Raw genomic sequence first — 21,512 nt, 5'->3', positions numbered from 1 at the left:
ATGCTCACAGTTCACTCCTTTGCTGACCTGGAGACTACAGCTGGAAAGCCTGACATGCACTGCTATCCAAACCCTGAGGATAACCGTGGATCCTGCTGGAATGCAGGCTCCTAGCTGCGGCTAGCTGCTGCTCTAGAGACCATACTTCCAGTGCCAAAGCACTGGGCATCCAGGACCAGCCTAGAGCCCAGAGGCCACAGTGACTGACGGCATGAGGCTGGAGGTAGCTGTGAATGTGACCCAACATGGAACTGTAACCTAGTTAAAACATATGTGTATGTATATAGACCTACACACATACACATTTGTTAACTTGGATCCATGGTTACCATGTAAACTTTGCACATTAACTTCTGCTGGCCAGCCTCAATAAGAATGTATTTTGTATCAACCTTTAATGAAAACTTAGGTTTCTAGAGCAAGAAAGGATGAGTCACCTACTACCTCAACATGCAGAGGAGATGGTATCTTGGCACCATAGCCATATGGCAGGGAAAAGGCAGCTTCAGACAGTGGCATGCTGAAGCTATGCAGAGGCCCGGCCTACCACTACTGTCCATTCCTGCCTAGAATCGCCACCCTTTCTACCCAGTACACTAGTACACTCATTTAGGGAAATCAATCCATGGGTAGGAGAGAAAAATAAAACATCCCTCCTGAGTTACATGAAGACAGAAAAACAACAAACACCCAAGAAACCTATGGCCCAGACTAAGTTTAGAACAGTAGTTAGCAGTGTGCAACTGCTTATGTAGACCATAGATATGCCTAGGGGTTCTGTGTCAGTTCAGTTCCTGAAACTCACAACTAAGTATAGCTTTAGCTATTTTGTTTCCATAAATTCCAAACTCATAGTTGTGAAATGCAGCTTCACTGGCCACTGTGAAACAGATGCTGGTTTGATGATCTGTACTCAAAATTACTGTGAAGCCATGCTGGGGGTGCACTAGCCTGTCCCCAGCACAGGGCAGGGCTTCGTTTTTATCAGTAGGTGTGTTTGTGGTTGGGGGGATGTACAATGCTCTGGACCATATATGGGGGTCAGAGGACAAGATTTTGTGGGGTGGTCTGCTCTCTCTGCCTTTCTTTCCATGGGTTCTGCGGAATCCAATTTGGGATGTGAGGTTTGCGTGCCAAGTGCCTTTAACTGCTGAGCCATCTCACCAGCACAGGGAGGCTTCTGCCAAGGAATTTCTAACAAAAAACAGCCTGAGAGCTAAGGGTAAATAGAGACTCAAGAGCTAGACATCTAGATTTCTAAATTACAACAAGTATAATGCACTTAGAAGGAACAGTATCTGTCACTATATGATCCATTATTTAACTTAAATCTTTACTTCCTTATCTGTGAAAGGGAGATTAGCATTGTCAACCTCAGAGTTGTGGGCTTACTGAAAGCTCTTGGAGTTGACAGTTCAAGTCTGCAATCCCAGCACTTCAGAGGTATAACAGGAACAGCCACCTTTAATCCCAGCACTTGGGAGGCAGAGGCAGATGGATTTCTGAGTTCGTGGCCAGTCTGCTCTACAAAGTGAGTTCCAGGACAGCCATGGCTACAGAGAGAAACCCTGTCTCAAACAAACAAACAAACAAACAAAAAAACGAATGGAAGGAAGGAAGGAAGGAAGGAAGAAAAAGGTATCACAGGGCATGTGTGCACACACAATAAAAAATATTTTTTAAATTAATAAAACTCATCAGGGGTGCGTGGGTGGATGTATAGACAGATAGACAGACTAACTGACTCTTGGAATCATACCCAACCCAAAGTAAGCATTCAGTAACTATTAAGAAAATGCTACATACATTTCCAGTTGTTTGAAACAGTTCGCTCTGCAGCAGCTGAAGAGCAGATGGTCTCTGTGACGCATTCCTCCCGGTTAGGAGCTGGATATACTTGGCTTGCACCGGACACCTTTTACTGAGGGATTCGGGTATCTGACCAGTCCTTACGCCTGTTAAGACTGTTGCTCGCTCCATTTCTGTCCCGAATGGCTGAAAGAGCTCCAGCAGGATCACACCCAAGCTATACATATCTGACTGCAGAGGAGAGAAACGGGCAAGCAAAGTGAGTTTACGTTAGCAGAGCACATCTAACAGTACAGCCTCTCAAGGAAGGATGTCATGAAGGATGTCAAGATGCCTTACAGCATCTCCAAAGAAGGGTGTCTCGGGCCTCAAAAGCAGGAATCGGCCTCAGGGAAGAGATGTCTGAGACCTTCCTCACCCCATCCCTTTGATACCCAGACGGCATATACAAGCCTGGAGGGTAGTGGTCAGATGAAAGGTAGGACTATCCCAAAGGACACAACAGTCATTGCCCTATCCAACAGGGACATCATCCCACCACCCCACCATAATTCAGGCCTGACAGGATGACCCAGGCAAAGTGACCAAACTCATGACTCCTGGATTAGCAGCTGTCACCGGGTCCTCCCTACTAAGGCTAACCTCTGCCTCTATGCATAATTGTGCCCTTTTTTTCTTTTTCTTTTTCTTTTTTTTTTTTTTTTTTTTTGGTTTTGGTTTTTCAAGACAGGGTTTCTCTGTGTAGCCCTGGCTGTCCTGGAACTCACTTGGTAGACCAGGCTGGCCTCGAACTCAGAAATCCGCCTGCCTCTGCCTCCCAAGTGCTAAAGGCCTGTGCCACCAGGCCTGGCGAGCCCTTTTTTTCAAGACCAATTTTGGTGTGTGTGTATATGTGCGTGCATGCGTGTGTGTGTGTGTGTGTGTGTGTGTGTGTGAGAGAGAGAGAGAGTGTGTGTGTGTGTGTGTGTGTGTGTGTGTGTGAAATGTGTGTGGGTGTGTCTGTGTGTGTGTGTGTGTGTGTGTGTGAGAGAGAGAGAGAGAGAGAGAGAGAGAGAGAGAAAGTGTGTGTGTGAAATGTGTGAGGGTGCCTCTGTGTGTGTGTGTGTGAGTGAGAGTGTGTGTGAAATGTGTGAGGGTGCCCATAGAAGCCAGAAGAGGGCATCAGATTCCTTGGAACTGGAATCCCAAGTAAGCAGCCTGCTATGGGTGTGGGGAACCAAACTCTGGTTCTTAGCCTCTTAGCCACTGAACCCTCTGGCCAGCCCCATGCACTGTTGTCACCGTGCAGAAACCTGCCCTACTTTCCCTAACAGGAGCTTACTAGGAAGATAGGCTCTTAAGAGCAGCAATGAGTTTTCCTGGCAACTCATTTCCAGTCACTAAAAACCAAAATGAAATGATGCATCAGAAAGATCACTGTTTAGGCTGCTATAGTGGAAAAAGGATTTATTTCAAGAACCGTAAATGGTAGTCATGTCTGCAATCCCAGCACTTAGGGGTTGGGGTGGGAGGATCATGAGTCAGAAGCTAGGCAGGGCCATTCAGATCATGTCTTATAAAATTAAAAAGGAGCTTGGAGCACACACCTTAGTGCTAGAGCACGTGACTCGCACACGCAAGGCATGGATTCAATCCTCAGCTCCACAAAAACAAAATCCAGCAAAGTACTAGAGGAAAAAGTAGAATGCTTAAAAATTCAAATTCAAATAGAAAAGACTTTTAACATTTCTCAAGAAATAAAGAGGGTTAAGACCTTACAGTATCTATATTCTCTTTCAAGGAGTCAGTGGGGCCGAGCGTGGTGGCACACGCCTTTAATCCCAGCACTTGGGAGGCAGAGGCAGGGGGATTTCTGAGTTCGAGGCCAGCCTGGTCTACAAAGTGAGTTCCAGAACAGCCAGGGCTACACAGAGAAACCCTGTCTTGAAAAAACAAAACAAAACAAAACAAAACAAAAAAAAGAAAGAAAGAAAAAGAGGAGTCAGTGGCACACAGAACATCTGTTCACCTAGGTTCCTGTCGGAGAAGGAATGGCTGAGGACACCTCCATCAAGCCTAGGCATTCTAAAGGGAAGGCTGACTTCAACATTTAGTGACATCCATGGAATCTGAAATAGTCACAGAGCCTAAAGGGAATGTTCTTGCTGGCATGTCTGACGTGACAGATCACCTAAAAGACGCAGCTATGGCCGGAGCACCTCTGCCACAGAACTGCATGTATGGTTCTACCCTTGCTAATCCCTTGACGAACTGAGGAAAGGGGAAAGCAGACAGTACCTTGGCATCGTACTGGGATCCCTCCAACTGCTCAGGTGATGCGTAGAGACAAGTCCCCACTCTGGATGTGTGTGTCGGTGTTCCTAAGATTGAAAAGGCCATTAAGTGACTTACTGTGACGAGAGCAGACCTCTCTCTGCCGCTCCTGAAGGGACAGTTGCCTGTTGGCCTCACTTATGAAAGCTCTAAGATTCTCAGTATGTAAGGACATGTTCAACTAGGTCTCTTTTTAATTTTTAAATGCAAAAAATAAAATAAGTGAACACATAAATGCTTACCTTTCCCATTTCTGTTGGTCCAATCTGCGTTCTTCTGGATGATGTCTGCACAGGCCAGACCAAAGTCTCCTATTTTTACTTGCTGATCAGGACCATGAAGAAAAATATTTCTAGGCTACAAATAAGCAGAGAAATCAACTCAGTTGTCTTAAAACAAAGAGTGAAAACTAAGAGTTGTTGAGTGCCAGGCATGGAGGCTGACACCTGTGATGCCACAACTGGGAGGCGGAGGCAAGAGGGTCGCTGTGGCTGGGCGATGGTGGCGCACGCCTTTAATCCCAGCACTTGGGAGGCAGAGGCAGGCAGATTTCTGAGTTCGAGGCCAGCCTAGTCTACAAAGTGAGTTCCAGGACAACCAGAGCTACACAGAGAAACCCTGTCTCGAAACCCCCCCCCCCAAAAAAAAGGACTATACAACAAAAGCCCTATCTCAAGCAAATGGAAGGCTGCTGGGCTGGGGGGCAGCGCTGTGAGGAAGTGTCAGCTGTGTAAGCACGTGACGTAGAGTTAGCGACTCTAACACTCAGGTAAAAAGCTGGGCGTGGTCCAGGAGTGCCTGTAACGCTGGCATCATACGGAAGACACAGGAGGGTCCCTGGGCCTGTTGGCTGTCAGCTGCCTAGCCCCAGGTTCAGTGAGAGACGCGGCATCAAGAGAATTAGGGAAAAAGTGATAGAGAAGGTCATCCAAAATCCTCCTCTGGTGTGCGCGTGCGCACAAACACACACACACCACATATACATTCACACCACACACACTGAGCATGCCACATATACACTCACATCACATCACACACACACACACACCACACACACACTGAGCATGCCACATATACACACAAACAGAACCACATACACACACACACACACACACACACACACACACTAAGCATGCCACCCACCTAGACACACACACCACACACACTGAGCATGCTACACATACACTCATATCATATCACACACACACCACACACACCACACACACTGAGCATGCTACACATACACTCACATCACATCACACACACACCACACATACCACACACTGAGCATGCTACACATACACTCACATCACATCACACACACACACCACACACACTGAGCATGCTACACATACACTCACACACCAAAGTAGAGAAGTTGCTGAGTGCCGGCCACTAAGGAACGCTCAGCTGGCGGAGTGCGATCTCACTCCAGCAAGGAATAAAGTAGCACATATATAATATCTGCAATCCAGCACTAGAGAGGGGGGCAAGATCAGAAGTTCAAGGTCATCCTCAACGACTTAGCAAGTTTGAAGCAAGCCAGAGCTGCAAGGGACTGTTTTGAATAATAGCAACAACAACATCACCATGTATGTAACTGGGAGAAAAGATTTTACTAAAATTAAAACTAACAGATTAAAAGTTGCGATCTTACATTAAATGTAATTCACTTTTATGTTAATATATGCCCTACTCTGTTTTGGTCCTACTAAGAGTTTGGTTTTTTAAAAATCGTATGTGTAGGGCTGGAGAGATGGCTCAGCAGTTAAGAGCACTGACTGCTCTTCCAGAGGTCCTGAGTTCAATTCCCAGCAAGCACTCAATGGCTCACACCATCTATAATGGGATTCAATGCCCTCTTCTGGTGTGCATAAAGACAGCTACGGTGTATTCATCTACATAAAATAAATGAATAATTTTTTAAAAAACTGCTTGTGCATACATGGCATGGCGTGGCAAGCAAGGTCAGAGGACAACCTGTAGGAGTCCCACCATGTAGATGATCAGGGTGGAGTTCAAGTGGTCATTCTTGGTGGTAGACATCTTAGCCTTGGCCAGCTCACTGGTCCTCTTAGATTTAATTATAGTTGATATGTAAGGGAAAAGAGAAATGCTTTTAGCCATAAGGTGCCAGTTTGGGTGTAAAAGCTGAGACACGATGCTTGCAATTGGTACTATACATGAGGGAACAAAGTCTCGGGGGCTCCAGTATAGCAATGGATTCAGTTCACACCTTTAATTCCAGCACTTGGGAGGCAGAGGCTGGTGGATCTCTACATTTGAGGCCAGCCTGATCTACGCAGAGAATTCTAGAGAAAGCCTGTCTCAAAAAAAAACAAAAAATAAAGTAAAATAAAAAGAACGAACAAAGGATTCTTTTGACAAACACAATTCTAGAACAGTTCTAGAACTGAGCCAACGGGATCATCATCATGAGAGAGGAGATTGACCAATCCCATAGCAGCCTCCCTCGCCTGTAAGCCCTTGCTCTAAAGCCGTTCTCATGGGAAACATAACCAGGAGGGGAAGCAGAGACCTGGGGGCTGACAGTGCCATGTTGGTGGAGGAGAGCCTGGCCACCACACTGCACTCTAAACTGTATGAGGCCATCATCAAGGAAGACTGTAACACCATCAAGACACTTCTCAGAAACCACCCTGTCAACCAGCCCCTCACCGTCCTGCCCAGCTCCACCTGCTACAGAGGACTGAGCCAGGTACCCCCTACTCTCTCAGTCACAGTAAAGAAACAACAGAGCAGGGGCGGGGGCACACCCTTTTAATCCCAGCACTTTGGAGGACTTCACAAAACACAGGGCTCTGCAGTCCATCCCCCAGGTTCAGTACACATACCCTAGCCTGCAACTCCTTCATCCACGCACCACACATGGATGGATGGATGGAACACGCTCGTGTGGCTGGAAGAAGAGTAGCCTCCTCCTCTCAGGACACACCCACAGCGGCGAGGCCATGTAGGTGAATTATTTTTCACTTCCTATACACACCTTCTTAGATTTTCCGTTTGTTTGTTTGTTTGAGAGTGGGCTTGCTCTATAGTCCAGGCTGACCTAGAACACATCATGTTACCCAAGCTAGCCTAAAGCATGCGACAATCCTCCGTCTCCACCTTTCAAGTGCTGGAATTATAGCTAGGAGCACCCAAAGCTGGCTAGTCATTGCTTTTGTAATTAACTCTCTCTTTTTCTTTTCCAAAAAAGGAAAGTGACCCCTTCCTTTGTCTCACTTGCCTGTCATCCTGCAGACATGGTGTATTTTAAGAACTAGTATAATCAGCTCTGCTAATCACAGTAAGAACATACATCACAGTATCCATGAAACCTTAGAAACCCACATTTTATAGCTGATAATGGCTTTGGCAAGACCTAAAAAAAAAAAGTAACAATATTTGCTAATCATCTTGTGGGTTAATTTAAGGACTAAATGATTTCAGAGCGATTTGCTCCTGATTTTATAGCCAGAGACGGCCTCATACTCCTGACTCTCCTCCACCTCCACCTCCCAGGGGCTAGGATTACTTATAGGTGTGCACTAACATGCTCAGCTCTATAAACAAAGTCTGTAATTTCAATTCACCAGTTATGGGCAATTTAAACACCAGTAGAAAAGCTTCAGCCAGGAATGAAGGCACATGCCTTAGGAGGCAGAGGCAGCTGGATCTGTCTGTGAGTTCCAGGCCCCGTCTACACAGGGAAACTCTCTCCAAGAAACAAAACCAAAATAAACAAACAAACACAACATCTCAATGCATGAACTGAAGCCAAGCCAAGCCAATGCTAACACCCTCAGACTAGTAACCATGTTTGTAATGCACTGTGGTTTCCCTGCAGCAGACACAGCCAATCTACCCCATCCATCTGGCCGCCGAATACCACAAGCCACAAAGTTTGTTTTGCTTGTTACAACACGGTGCTGACCCAGAAGTAAGGTAAGAAGTAAGAAGTAAGTTACCTCAGCATGCTGTCAGGCCTAAGTGAGGAGGTGTATGTGTGTGTGTGTGTGTGTGTGTGTGTGTGTGTGTGTGTGTGTGTGTGTGTGCGCGAGAGAGAGAGAGAGAGAGAGAGAGAGAGAGAGAGAGAGAGAGAGAGAGAGAGAGAGAGCAATGTGTAATTCAAATGATGTATCCCATTCTGTGNAGAGAGAGAGAGAGAGAGAGAGAGAGAGAGAGAGAGAGAGAGAGAGAGAGCAATGTGTAATTCAAATGATGTATCCCATTCTGTGTACAGATTATGTTGGGAAGAATCTTACTTTGCTGACGAGGTGGAGACTAATTCAAGGATGGTAACCAGCCAGCTAAAGAACTCATACAAAATAATGGCTCTGTTGTAGAAAACACAGACAGTCGGGAAAATAGCACTCAGGAAATCTGACAATATGGAGGGTGGTGAGGAGACCAAATAGATGATGGGCTTCTTATTTATTAACAAAGAAAAGTTCATCATGCTCACATTCTTACTGCTGATTTTATAACACGATCAGAAAAATCCACCCAATCAATCCTGGCTTGCACCTCCTCTGGCACCACCAGCTCCAGTTTGGCCTCTCCAATGGCTGCCTGTCGCAGCCTGAGCTCTCAACTCACTCCATCTTTTTGGGGCTCCTCAAAACACTTTCCTGCACTAGAAATTACACATGGTGCCTGGGTGAGCAAGGTTCTCTACCTCTCCACAACACTGCCTGCTTTCTTCCCTTCCCGGAGTATAAGCCTTCAGGAGGCTGAGACACCCCGTTTCTCCAAACACCAGCCTTAGGTGTTTGGAGCTAAGGCTGGGTGAACTGAAGACCAGCTCCTAAGGCCAGGGAAGCCACCGATTCTCAAGATAAACCCTCCCCTGTCTCTGGCACTACAAAGACAGTTTGGAGGCAATCCTGAGATGGGGGCCGACTTGTCCCAAGTGGGTGAGAGCAGGCCTGAAGAGGAGTAGGCTTCAGTGACCTGAGAAAATGCAGGATCCAAGTCTTGCATCCACCCTCCTACACTTGTGAGTATGTCAGGGAGAAGACAAACAAAGCCAGGAGACCAAGTGAATGCAAGTTCTGCCCTTCAGTGCTCACTTCTAGTCACAGCTCATACCAAAGTCCGACCCTTTCACCAATACCCAGTGAGCCAGTGCCAAGCCATGCACAATGCCGGGGATATAGGAACAACCGAGGGACAGCCTTTAAGGGGCCAAAAGTCCCAGAAGAACCCAAGCTTAAGCAGGGTTCTCTAAGAACCTACTCTCCACCCAGCAGGTACTTAAACAATCCTAAGACATAGTAACACAGATTGCCAATCTTTTAAATAAGGGACAGGGGCTTAAGGAGGTACTGAGTTAGTAAAGTGCCTCGCATCCAAACAAAGACTTGAGTTCCCTCCCCAGCACGAAGTAAAAGCTGGGTGTGGGAGCACATGGTTTATTAGCCAGTGCGGGGGAGGTAGGGGTGGGATGGGGAGGGACACATGGAGGTAGGGAGCTAACTTGTTGGCCAGTTTCAGATTCAGTCAAGACATTGTCACAAAATAAGGTGGAGAGCAACAAGAAATACAGTTATCATTGACCCCAGGCCTCCAGTTTATCTGCACCTGAATACAAGACTTCAACTTGTACTCTCCCACCCCCGGGGGGGGGGGCAGGGGCTGGGGGCACTAGCAGGGTTATCTGTAGTCAGTGTTGCCTTTCTGAGCACTAATTCTTTACTGTCCCTCAGTGAGGTGCATCCGGCTTAACATGTGGTAAATCCCTTTCAGGGATGCCCAAGGCCTCACTGCCCTTCACCTGACGCTGCTCAACTGGCCAGCCTCTTCTACCACTAGGACCAAACCCAGCACTCGGATCCAAGAGATCCTGACGGACATTCAGAACAACGCTGTCTTGTGTCTGTGCATTTTGTGTGACCACGGAGCTCAAGTTAATGCCCGGGTAGACAACAGCAACAGGTATTCAGCCCTCCACTTGGCCATAACACACGGGGCCTACCCCGTTCTCTCCTTTTTGGCTCAAAATGGTGCCCAGGTCAATGCTACTAATGAATCCAGCATGACGCCCCTCCACATGGCTGCAGACATCCTGAACAAAAACATGATAGAGACACTCATTGCCTGTGGGGCCGATGTGAACCGTGCCATCTCATCTACTGGAAGCACAGCTCTGAAGCTGGCCGTGTGCACTGCATCGAGCAAAGCTGGCCAACTGCTGGCAGCAGGGGTGGGCTGCATCCGTCTGCTGCTAAATAACGGAGCCCAGGTCAATGCCCAGGACCACGAAGGCCAGACAGCTCTGCACGAGGCATGCTTTGGAGGCAGAGAAGTGATCATCAGTCTCTTACTGGAATTTGAGGCAAACGTTAACATTTTAACAAGAAATGGGGAGTCTCCGATTTATATGTACCTTCAGCACAGTTCCAACATCAGAAACAGTACGCTTCTGGCCAAACTACTTTACCACACTTATCCTTTGAGACTGAGCAATAAACAGGGGATTCTGCCAGCAGGGATCATGCTGCCAGAGTACCACCTCCTGAGGGAGACCCTAGTAAAGTTATCCAAAAAACCTTTAACCCTCAAGGCCATCTGTAAGAGAAATATCAGGAATGTTTATGGGGAGAAGTACAAATTCCACCTCAAGAAGCTCCTCCCTGCCAAGCTCTGGAACTCCATCTATGGCATCTATGACCTCACCTACGTGCTGAAAGGAGAGCCATGACCTCAGTGGGTGCCAGAGAACCTCAGCAATGCACACTATTGTTTCTGGCTAGACAGATACCAGAAAACACTTGGACTTCACTTCCTACTGCAACGCACAAACTACTGGCCCTTAATCCCTCCAAAAAATTAAAAGTGACTTGCACATTAGCTCTCATGGTCTCCTAAAGTTTCATTTAGATTCCTTTCTTATGATTTAATTCTGGCCAGAAAAGTGGACTAATTGCTTTAAGATGGATCAGCCAAAAAAAAAAAAGAATACGTTTTGTCTTTTAGGAATTACAACTAAAACGGTCCCTATGGGGGTTTTGTTTGTTTGTTTTGTAGGTGGTTTATTTTGGTTTTGTGAGTCACGATCTCTTCAGGCTAACCTGAAGTTAACTAACCCTCTCGTCTGCTGGATCTGTATTTTCATTCTGGTTTGGTTTGAGGGATTTGGGGGTCTGATCTTAGTTTAGGTCCTTGAGACAGAGCTCACTCCACAGCCCCGAGGAGCCCTGGACTCGCCTCACGTGCCCGAATAAAAGCCGTGCGCCAGATGGTTTGCTTGGTTTCCAAGACAAGGCTTCTCTTGTTATAGCCTTGGCTGTCCTGGAACTTGCTCTATAGATAGACCAGGCTGGCCTTAATCTCATAGAGACCTGCTTGCCTCTGCTTCCCAAGTGCTGGGATTTGAAACAACCAAAGTGCTGCTCAGCCTTTTTTTTTTTTTTTTTTTTAACCTAAAAAAACAAAACAAAACAAAACAAAACCAACCAAACAAACAAACAAAAAAGCCATTTCCTGGAAACCTATTTTGACCAAGGAGATATGACCACCTCTCCCCACACTGAGTATATTTACTGTCACCACTTACATTAGAAAGCAGTATACTTACACCTTACCATAGTCGCACCTTAAGCCAAGGCTCAAATGACCCCAATTACTGCTTTTAAATTCAATGTAAGGGCTTCTTTTTAAGTATTGGGGGAGAGGTTGCTTTGTCTCTGTGTGTGTGTGTGTGTATGTGTGCACGCACGCACATCCGAGAGTATTTATGCATACAGAGGCCAAACGCTGACAGTGGGCACCCTCCTAGATTAGTCCTCTGACTGATGGCCAGTGAGCCCAGGACTCCTCTGGTCTTTGCTTCCCCAGCACTGAGAGTTCAGGCCTATGCCGCTGGACCTGACTGTTTAGGGAGATTCCAGAGACACACACTCAAGCCCTCGTGCTTGCAGGACAAGCACTTTGAGTGACTGAGCCATCTTCCCACCAGGAGTTCTGGACCCTTGGGGTAACAAGTTACATGACAGCAGTGCTCACAGTGCTCACGAGACTAGCAGTTTGCTTACCTTCAGATCTCGGTGCACAATGCCCATGTTATGGATGTAAAAGACACCTTCCACCAATTCTTGAAAAATTTTTGTTGCAACACTGGCCATAACATAGGGACCTGGAATTAAAAAAAAAAAAAAAAAAATGGTTTCATGTCCCTATTGCTTTGAACTTATTAAATGACATTGACATCTAGATGTTAAAAGTTCTCAACAAATTAACCTTTGCCACTTAAAAAGTCAAACATGCCAGAATGGTCTAAAACACAGAACTATGGAGAAAGGATTCTTTGCTAGCAAAGAAAACCATCACAGACTGCAACCCAACACTGACTCTGTGCTTCCAAAGTGGCACCTCTCAGCTCAGCCAGACACACTGTATCGACAACTTTCTAAGCAATGACCAGGCAGTACCTGGCTACATGACAGCTGTAGTCCTCTTAACATGCTGGAGTCTGAGGCTAATCTACTGTCCTGGCCCACACTGGATTAAGACATTATTACCCAAGGGGCTGGGAAGGAGATAAATGTTTCCCAAGGCTTCTATCCATCATCTCTCCTATTTGCTAGAAAGGCCTGAGCAGTGAGCAGAGTAAGGCGCAGGAGGGAAGAACAACATCATCTCTGAATGTTTAGGAGGTAACCTAGATGGTGGGTTTCAATGGCTTAAGACACATCCACCTGAGGCCCCTGACTGCATGCATCTAACACATTTGTAGACATCAAACCAAACCAATGATTCAGTACAACAAACATCTACATGTAAAGATGTGTGGACAAAAAGCTATGCTGTGGGACACGCTGTGACACTACGATTTCCACCAGCTGTCTTTTTATACCTTTTTGTGTGGATATGAAGAGATGGGGAGATGAGTGAGATTGGGGTACATGAAAAGTTTAAAGAAAAATTGAGCCAGGCAAGGTGGTGCGAGTCTTTAATCTCAGCACTGAGAGGAATCAGAAACAGTCGGATCTCCGAGTTCGAGGCCAGCTTCGTCTCAGCTAAGGTTGTTAGACAGATAAAACCTGTCTTGAAAAACAAACAAATAAAAAAAGCTTAGATGTTCTGTCTTAAAACAAAAACTGCTTTTTTTAAAAAAAAAAAAAAAAAAGGAGGAGGGGTTGGGGTCCAACTCTTTAATTTATTCATGTGAATGTGTGTGTGGGTGTTAAGTAGGCCTCATCAGCAAGGGTGAAGGTCGGAGGACAGCGTGTGCAGTTTTCTCCTTCTGCCAGGTGAATCCAGGGGACCCAGCTCAGACTGTGAGGCTTAGGGGACAAACTCCTTCATACCCCACGAACCAGCTCACCAACCCTTTTTGTTGTTGAAGACAGTCTCATACTGTAGCCTGGAACTCAAGACCACCTCCTATTTCAACCTCACTAAGTCCCAGGACTTGAAGGTGTGACCCATCAACCCTCCCAGCGACAGTAAGAGTTTAATGACAAGGCCAGGCACGACTGGGATGTGCCTGCAATCCCAACTATCACTCCTACAGTTCCTCTGGCTGCTGGCATTCCTCAGCTTTTTCCTGTCTCTAAGGACGTTGTTTTGAAAGTCCTTGTCAGGCGGTACTTCGGACTCAGCCGGGCACAGCTCTGGAGCTCAGTGGCCGGCCGACCTAGCCAAACCAGTAAGAAGCAGTCTCAAAGCTGAGGCGGGGAATGACCGAGCAACACAACCTCGAAAATCAACCTCTGCTCTCCACACACGTGCAGAGGAGCACATACCCACACACATATGTACATTTCACAAATATATACACCAAACCTTTCAATCCAAAATCAGTGATTTAAATTCTACCATATTACTATTTTAAAACTGTCTTAGTTTCTTTTCCCACTGCCATCATAAAGGATCTCAAGGGAGAAAAGGCTTCCTTCAGCTCACAGGTCAAGGTTATGTGTGGTCTCTCATCTCAGGAATGCTAACTTGGCAGGAGTTTGAAGCCACAGGTTATACACCTCCACTCAGAGGGCAATGAATGAATATTATCCTCAGCTCACTTTCTCCCTTTCATACAGCCCAGGATCACAACCCAGGGAATGGTGCCTCCCATAGTGGGCAGGTCTCCCACTTCAATTATCTCATCAACATAATCCCCTACAGGCATGACCAGAAGCTAATCTAACATGTATGTATGTATGTATGTATGTATGTATGTATGTATGTATATGTGTGTGCATATATATGTGCATATATATATATATGCACACACATATACCTACATATACACACACACACACACATATATACATACACATACATATATTCACACACACATAATCCCTCACAGGTGTTGTCAACAGAAATCCAAGTGACTCTAGATCCTGTCAAGTTGAGAATTAACATCAACCATTACAAATATCAACAAACACTTTCTATCACAGATCAACTACTATCACATGGTTGTTTCTGCAAACTACTGAAGTAAGCAGACTTACAGACGGTACTTACAAGCAGCTTCGTCCACATACTCCCGGCTCCGCTTGTTCCTCTCAGCTATCCAGTCCCAGAGGGAGAGCTCACACAGCTGCATCTGGATGTGCAACATCAGGTGGTACCGAACCTAGAGGACACACAGCATGTTTTATCTGCCGAAGTCTCATCGTCTTCATTTGACAACGAATACTCACTGGCCTACACTAGGTCAAACACCATGACTGACTGCTGTCTGAAGTCTCCTAAAGGAGACTGATAAGCAGAGATCACAGTTTTGCCTGAGGCTGGAGATGTTGGTAAAGGGCAACAACACATACACCAAGCAGGGTACATGCTGGTAATCCTGGCACTAGGAGGTGGGAACAAAAGGATCGTAAGTTCAAGGTGACTCAACAGTATATAGCAAATCCAAGGGCAGGTGGCCTGGTAGTACATTTCTTAAACAAAGTAAGTCCTACCATAGGAACCCCAGATCTGATGGCAGAAGCTTTTGAATGTGGCACTGAGGAAGTGATTCTGAACCTTATGGGGCCCGCTCATAGTGTGAACTGCTGATGTTTGTCTTGGGGGTTTCCTCGTGATACTAGGAACAGAAGCTTGCAAGTGCTCTATGATGAAACTATATTAAGATAAAGCATTACAGAATGGCTGCGTGGTATTCTACAACTGCCAGTATTCTCCAAAGTGTAGCTATGTGAGCTGGTATGGGGGTTTGAATGAGAACGGCTCCCACAGGCTCATCCATTGGAATACTTGGTGCCAGCTGGTGGAACTGTTTGGAAAGGATTAGGGGGTGTGGCCTTGGAGAGATGTGTTCCTGAGAACAGGCTTTGTGGTTGTGAAAACCCACATCAATCCTAGTTAGCCCTCTCTGCCTTGTGCTGGTGTTTTAAGATGTGAGCTCTCCACAAAGGAAACTTCTGTTTTCTCCAATGGAGTCTCTCTGGGGACACAAGTCATAACAAGAGACCCTATGCTCAGTAACAGAGAGTAACACAAAACCCAGGGGCATTTCTGGAGGTTTGGTTGTGATGCTATGTCTGAGCATTCTATATATGGTTCATTTCTCCTTATACGGGTCTCTCATAACATCCCCAGCACCGCATACACCAAGCAGAGTGCAAGTCTGTAATCCCAGCACTCAGGCGGGGGAAATAAACTTTTATATAGATTCTGTGGATCAACCTCCAGTCAGGCTTATACGGCAAGCACTTTCCAAGTGAGCTATCTCTCCATGTCTAGTCTCTTACACTCTAAAAACGCAGATGAGTCTAATGAGCATGTCAGCAAACTTACCTCAGTAAAAGGATGCTGACAACTGACCCGATAATCTTACAGGAGTCACCAAAAGTCACACTCCAAAAATAGAAAGTTGTTCTGCATGAATCTTTGTATGTACTTATAGTATGATGCTAACACATGCCAGAAATAGGTGGTGAATAAAGCTTCCAGCTCCAGGGCACACCACAAAGCATATCTCAGGGTTCACTGACCCCATAGGAAGACCAGCACAAGGTTAAAAGGAGCAAACTAAGGGATGAGGAAGGCTAACTTCAAAGGCCTTACAGCACACCTGGGGATGGGTTAGGACAGTACTTGCTAGCATACACACAGCCCCAGATTTGATTCTCAGAACTGTGTAAGCTGCGTGTGGTAATTCTAGCACTCTGGAGGTAGGCGCAGGAGGATCACAAGTTCAAGGGCACCTTTGACTACACAGTTTATCCCAGGTCAGCCTGGGCTATATTAAACCCTGTGTGAGGGGAGAAAAGAAACCCAAACCTGAAAAATACCATAGAGCCAAAGGAGCCGCACCGAGTCCATGAGACTAAACAGAAGAAAACCATGTGGAAAGACAGAGCACGCCCAGCAGGCGGGACGTCCGCTGAGGAACAAGGGTTGCCACACACAGCCAACCCCTTACCCAGCAGTGGGGTCTGGGAAGCACTCTACCTCTGTCTGCCCCAGCAGGTTCAAGTCGCCTTCAGAAGACTCATCCGTGGATGTAAAATTCCCTTCCAATTCCGAGCTATGCCCCAGCGGCAGCTGATGCCTGACAACTGGTCTGATGGACAAATTGGTCAAGCCGTCTTCTTGGAGCTCAATGGACGATTCACTTTCACTGTTGTTCCTGACCACCAAGTTGGCCGTGTAGCTCACCAGGTTGTTATTCTCATTTTTAACCTCAGACTCCCGAAAAGGTTTTTCTTTTTCTGGGGTGAGTTCAGCAAAGACGATGGATGAACTGCTTTCATTATCTTTACCACCACCTTGGTCTCTAGAAGTAAAAAACAGTAACACAAAAGTGAACGTAACTGCCAAGAGCATCTGCACTGCTCTTTCAAGCCTGGGGGACCTTACATGGCTAAGTACCACAGGCAGGCCTTCTGGGCACACGCCTGCAACCTCAGCACCCCAGAGCCGACTGGGAAGCTACACAGCAGGCTCCAGGCAAGGCTGCACTACATGAGACACTGTCTCAAATTCAAAAAAGAATATCAAATCTGTCTAGCATTCACTGAGATTTAGAATACTGACAGAGGGTCAGAAACCTGTAATCCCAAGGCTCTGGAAGCTGAGGCGGGAGAACTGTCAAAAGTGAAGCTAGCCTGGGCTACAGATTAAATTAAAGACCAGTCTGAGCTACACAGCAAGACCCAGTACCGAATAAGTCAGCCGGGGTAAATCCCAGCAAGTCTGAGAGCAGAAAGTAACTTAGTGTTCTGTAAGGAAAATGAGCAAACCGGCAAAAGGATGGGAAAAGAAACAAGCAGCAGGAGAGCCCGTGACACATCTCCCGAGTCCCTGCTGGTGACCGAACACAAGGATAACTGCACAGGTCACAGCAGCCCACATACCTGTCCCCTTCCTGCTCCGACAGCACTTCAAGAGAGGGCAGTTGAATGGGAACTCTGTCTGCCAAACAAAAATAAACACAGTCACCTGCAGGCAGCCATGACTTTCAATGGACAGTCCAATTCAGAGCTAGCATACACAGCCAGCCAAAAGAAGCTGCATGCCAGAAGGGACACTCGAGTCTAAGAGATGGGGGCACCCCGGGAACTGCAGACAGCTGCAAGCAGCAGGATCAACATGGCTCTAGAGATCTGAGAGCCAACACTGGGCCTGAAGGGCCTCCTGGCCTCAGCCGCAGTTCTGCTATAGAGAAAAGCAAGTCCAGGCCGCACGTGAGCGAGCCGAGGCTGGGAGCCGGCTCAGCTGTTAAGAGCTCTTGCTTGCCCTCAGAGAGGATGTTGGGGTCAGTTCCCAGCACCCACAAGAAGCGCCTTACAAACACCTGTAACTCCAGTTCCTGACTTCTGAAGCCCTCTTTGGACTTACGTGGGCACCTGTGCACAAATGGTGCGTGCACACACACACACACACACACACACACCTCACTTATAAAATAAATCTTTAGAGTAGTAAGCTTATGCTCTAATAAACTTGATTAAACTGAAATTTGAATTTCATATTTTTTTTCAAAAATTACTCTTCTACAAATTTTCTCCATCTATGTGTATGTCTACGTTGTGAATTTTGCTTTCTGTGGGTGTATGCGCCGCTGCATATGGGCACTAATGTACATGTGTGGTATGCAGGCCTATGAGGAGAGACGCTGGTGTCTTCTTGTCTTTCCTGCTCTTCACTTTATCTTCTGAGACAAAGTCTCTCATTGTATCTGGAGCTCATCAACTTGGCGACGCTGGCTGGACAGTGAGCTCCAGGGGTCCCCAGGGCTAGGACTGGGGGTGCACCCTGCAGTGTCTTCTTGCATGGCTGCTAAGGATCCAAAGTCAGGTCTCCAGCTTACAGGGCAGACATTTACCCACTGGACCATTTCCCAGCCCCTCCTTCTGACTATTTAAAAACAGCCGAGCCTGCCTGCCTCGCGAGAGCGTGCGTACAAGGCTCTGCATTCACTCCTCAGCACTGACAAAAGACTAAACTAAAGAATGAAAGCTGCGTGTACAAGCATGTGCTTGTAACCTCAGGCCTCGGGAGCCGGAGACAGGATGTGCGCATCCCCACTTCAAGGACAACCTGAGCTAATTAATTTTGAGGTTAATCTGGGTATGGCAATAGTCCAGGCCTTATCTGAAAAAAAATTTTTTTTTAAAAAGTAAAAAGTCACTAAAACCAGAAGCATTTTCAGCTTGTACAAGGGCAGGACATATCTGACTGGCTGGAGCTTATTAGCTGCTCATGGACGGACTGAGGACGTATAGAGGCAGGAGGGGACAGAGCACTACAGATGTGGAACTTTGCCCCCTAGAATATATGTTCAGAATACCAGAGGCCTCCCTAATCCTAAAATCCAAGAGGTTCAAATATCCAAACAACTGTGTGCTTTTATGAGGCTCTGAAAGTTCTGGATATGACAACGGTTCAGGTTCTCTAGGGATGACTGACTTGTGTCCCTTAGCCAGGCAGGATGGCTCACGCTGTAAGCCTAGCACTCTAGAGGAACAGGCGGAAGGACTGCGGCAAGTCTGAGGCCAGCAGGCAGAGAAGAGCAGGGCAGCCAGCTATCTCCAGGACTCTGAGGGCAGCAACGAGCCAGTGTCCTCATTCCCACACACAGAAACACATGCAGACACATAATGAAAAATAAGCAAGCTGGACAGCTGGGCGTGACAGCACACGCCTTTAATCCCAGCACTTGGGAGGCAGAGGCAGGTGGATCTCCAGGAGTTCAAGATTAGCTGGGGCCACATAGATTCTGTCTCGAACAAATAAAACTTAAAATAAGAAAAATTAAAAAAAAAAACAAACCATGTTTTTTAAAAAAGCTGGGCATGGTGACACAATCTTTTTAATCCCAGCACTCAGGAGGCAGAAGCAGGCAGACCTCTGAGTTCAAGACCAGCCAGGTCTACAGAGTTAAGTGCCAGGACACACTATTAGAGAGACCCTGTCTCAAACACCCCCCCCCCAAAGGAAATGATTGAAATAAAAAGCAGCCTACCTTGTGACTGAAGCACATGAACATGTTCTATCCACGCAGTGTGGTAGCCAACAATATTGGGATGCTGGAGGCCTGCCAGAACCTTCACTTCCCGTAGCACCTAAACAAAAATGATACAAAGGGTTTGCACTGGCAATGTGTTCTCCGATACTCTTTGCCCTGGAAGATTAGCAGCCACCCTTCTTAAAGAGGACTTGGAGCGCCACAGATAACAGGGATACTCCCGTGAAAGACAAAGAGCAACTGTTTGTTATTTTTGAGACAGGATCTCTCTGTGGCTGCCCTGGACCTCAGTATGTAGGGCTGACTTAGAACGCAGAGGTCCTCTGAGGATGATGGACTTGTCACTGTTCTTTGAGCAGTCAGAGACACAGTGGCCTGAGGAGAAGGGAATCCATCCAGCAGTTCCCAGCATGTCAGTAAGAGATGCGCCTGTACTGGCCATCCTTTACCTATCAGGCTGGACAGTGTGATAACCAAGCAGCGCGACAGCTCAGAAGGCAAAGGCGCCTTGTTGCCAAGCCTGATGACCTGATGACCCTGGAATCCACATGGCAGAAGGAGAGGACCAACACCCACACGTTGTTCTCTGACCTTCACACAGACACTGTGGGCACACATGCATGCAGACATGTATACAGCCTGTCCCATGACTTTAGTCCCAGTATTTAGGAGACAGAAGCAGGTTGAGTATGAGGCCAGCTTCATCTACATTGTTAAACATAATCTCAAAATAATATATATTAAAAAATAGAAAAATCAGGACTTTAAAGAAAAATGACATGAAAAAATTAGTTTTCATATTTTCTATATTTATCAATACAACCTACTACTTAGCAATTATACACATATAAATACAGACCTACCTCTTTCAAAACAAATCGACATGGTTTTATCCCCTGCAGCTCCCTCCTAGGCTGCCCCTGCACTATTGTAGCACCTAGAGCCTTCCATACCGGGACACACGCTCTGCAGTACGACCACAGACTCCTTTTGACTTTGTGAGAAAGAGTCTAAGTTGCCCAGCCTTGAACTCACCCTGAAGCCCTCGTAGGCCCTGACTTTTCAATTCTCTAGCTTCATTCTGAGAAGTGGGACTACATACCTGACTCACCACGGACACTCCCCTTTCTTTTTTCTTTTTGAAACACGAGGCTTTATTATATAGCCCTGGCTAGTCTCAAGTGATCATCCTACCTCACCATTCCCAGTAACTTAAGACTACTGGTGACAGTTAGTACAAGTCCAGCTCAAACCATATTATCTTTTTTCTTTTTTTTTTTTTTGGTGGGGGTGGCTTTTCTGATGGGCTCTGATATAACCCAGTCTAGCCTGCAATTTGCTCTATTCCAGAGGCAGACCTGGAACTGATCCTCCTACTATAGGGCTCCAGCAGGCCCGGATTCTGCAGCCATGGCCCTGGTACGCTTTGCCCTTCAACATTCGTTCTCCCTTGTAAACCACAGATGACACACATCCTTAAAGCAGGCCATCAGGGTCTGTTCCCTTCTTTGAACACTTTCTTATGCCAGATTCACTCCTGAAGCTGACTACCAAGGTCCAGCAATCAAGAGCCCCCTTTGGTTCACCTAATTAGCATGTCCAATCAGAACACACCACCACATGCTAGCCCACTCTAGCACAGCCCTCCCCTCTCCTCCCCTTACAAATGACACCTGCAAGGTCATGTGCAGCTGCTTCCTGCCTGAGTCAGAGGGCAGCCACTTGACTTTTCGTCCCTGCTTCATAAAGGATCTCTGTGAAAATAGGTGTGTGGGTATGGTTTGTGCCTAATCCAGGGTCTGGGAGGGAGCTCCCCACTGTGTGGGAGGCCCCTTCACCTACCTCCACTTAGCACCACCATGCCAGGCCCAGCTCAAATCACTTTCTGAAACCCTTCCTCCCTCCCTTCCTTCCTTCCTTCCTTCCTCCCTCCCTCCCTCCCTCCCTCCCTCCC

At 46.7% G+C, this 21,512-nt stretch overlaps 2 protein-coding genes across 2 annotated transcripts in view; one reads left to right on the top strand and one right to left on the bottom strand.

Annotated features, from left to right (window-relative positions):
- Eif2ak1 (eukaryotic translation initiation factor 2 alpha kinase 1) overlaps window positions 1-21,512 on the bottom strand; it is a 35,826-nt gene that overhangs the window by 1,719 nt on the left and 12,595 nt on the right. Inside the window, exons 7-14 of the mRNA XM_021186627.1 lie at window positions 19,556-19,655; window positions 17,445-17,502; window positions 16,540-16,864; window positions 14,602-14,713; window positions 12,162-12,262; window positions 4,365-4,479; window positions 4,087-4,169; window positions 1,807-2,040 (exon numbers count right to left, since the gene is read on the bottom strand). Of these exons, the coding sequence (XP_021042286.1) occupies window positions 1,807-2,040; window positions 4,087-4,169; window positions 4,365-4,479; window positions 12,162-12,262; window positions 14,602-14,713; window positions 16,540-16,864; window positions 17,445-17,502; window positions 19,556-19,655 (1,128 nt within the window). The remainder of the gene's footprint in view (window positions 1-1,806; window positions 2,041-4,086; window positions 4,170-4,364; window positions 4,480-12,161; window positions 12,263-14,601; window positions 14,714-16,539; window positions 16,865-17,444; window positions 17,503-19,555; window positions 19,656-21,512) is intronic.
- Window positions 6,543-10,975, top strand: Ankrd61 (ankyrin repeat domain 61). The gene is made up of 3 exons (XM_021186628.1): window positions 6,543-6,841; window positions 7,973-8,070; window positions 9,874-10,975. Exons 1-3 carry the CDS (start codon window positions 6,629-6,631, stop codon window positions 10,826-10,828), a joined length of 1,266 nt encoding a protein of 421 aa, XP_021042287.1. The 5' UTR covers window positions 6,543-6,628; the 3' UTR covers window positions 10,829-10,975.

The sequence above is a fragment of the Mus pahari genome, chromosome 23 (assembly GCF_900095145.1).
Source record: "Mus pahari chromosome 23, PAHARI_EIJ_v1.1, whole genome shotgun sequence".
Classification (NCBI taxonomy): Eukaryota; Metazoa; Chordata; class Mammalia; order Rodentia; family Muridae; genus Mus; species Mus pahari.
Note: the sequence above shows the minus strand (reverse complement) of the source record. Positions and strands in the feature narration are given on the sequence as shown.

Excerpts from the sequence above, each read along its gene's own strand:
- Ankrd61 (XM_021186628.1), top strand. The coding sequence starts at position 6,629 with ATGGGAAACATAACCAGGAGGGGAAGCAGAGACCTGGGGGCTGACAGT. Across the intron at positions 6,842-7,972 it reads GCTACAGAGGACTGAGCCAG|CAGACACAGCCAATCTACCC; the intron begins GTACCCCCTACT and ends GTTTCCCTGCAG. Across the intron at positions 8,071-9,873 it reads GGTGCTGACCCAGAAGTAAG|GGATGCCCAAGGCCTCACTG; the intron begins GTAAGAAGTAAG and ends AATCCCTTTCAG.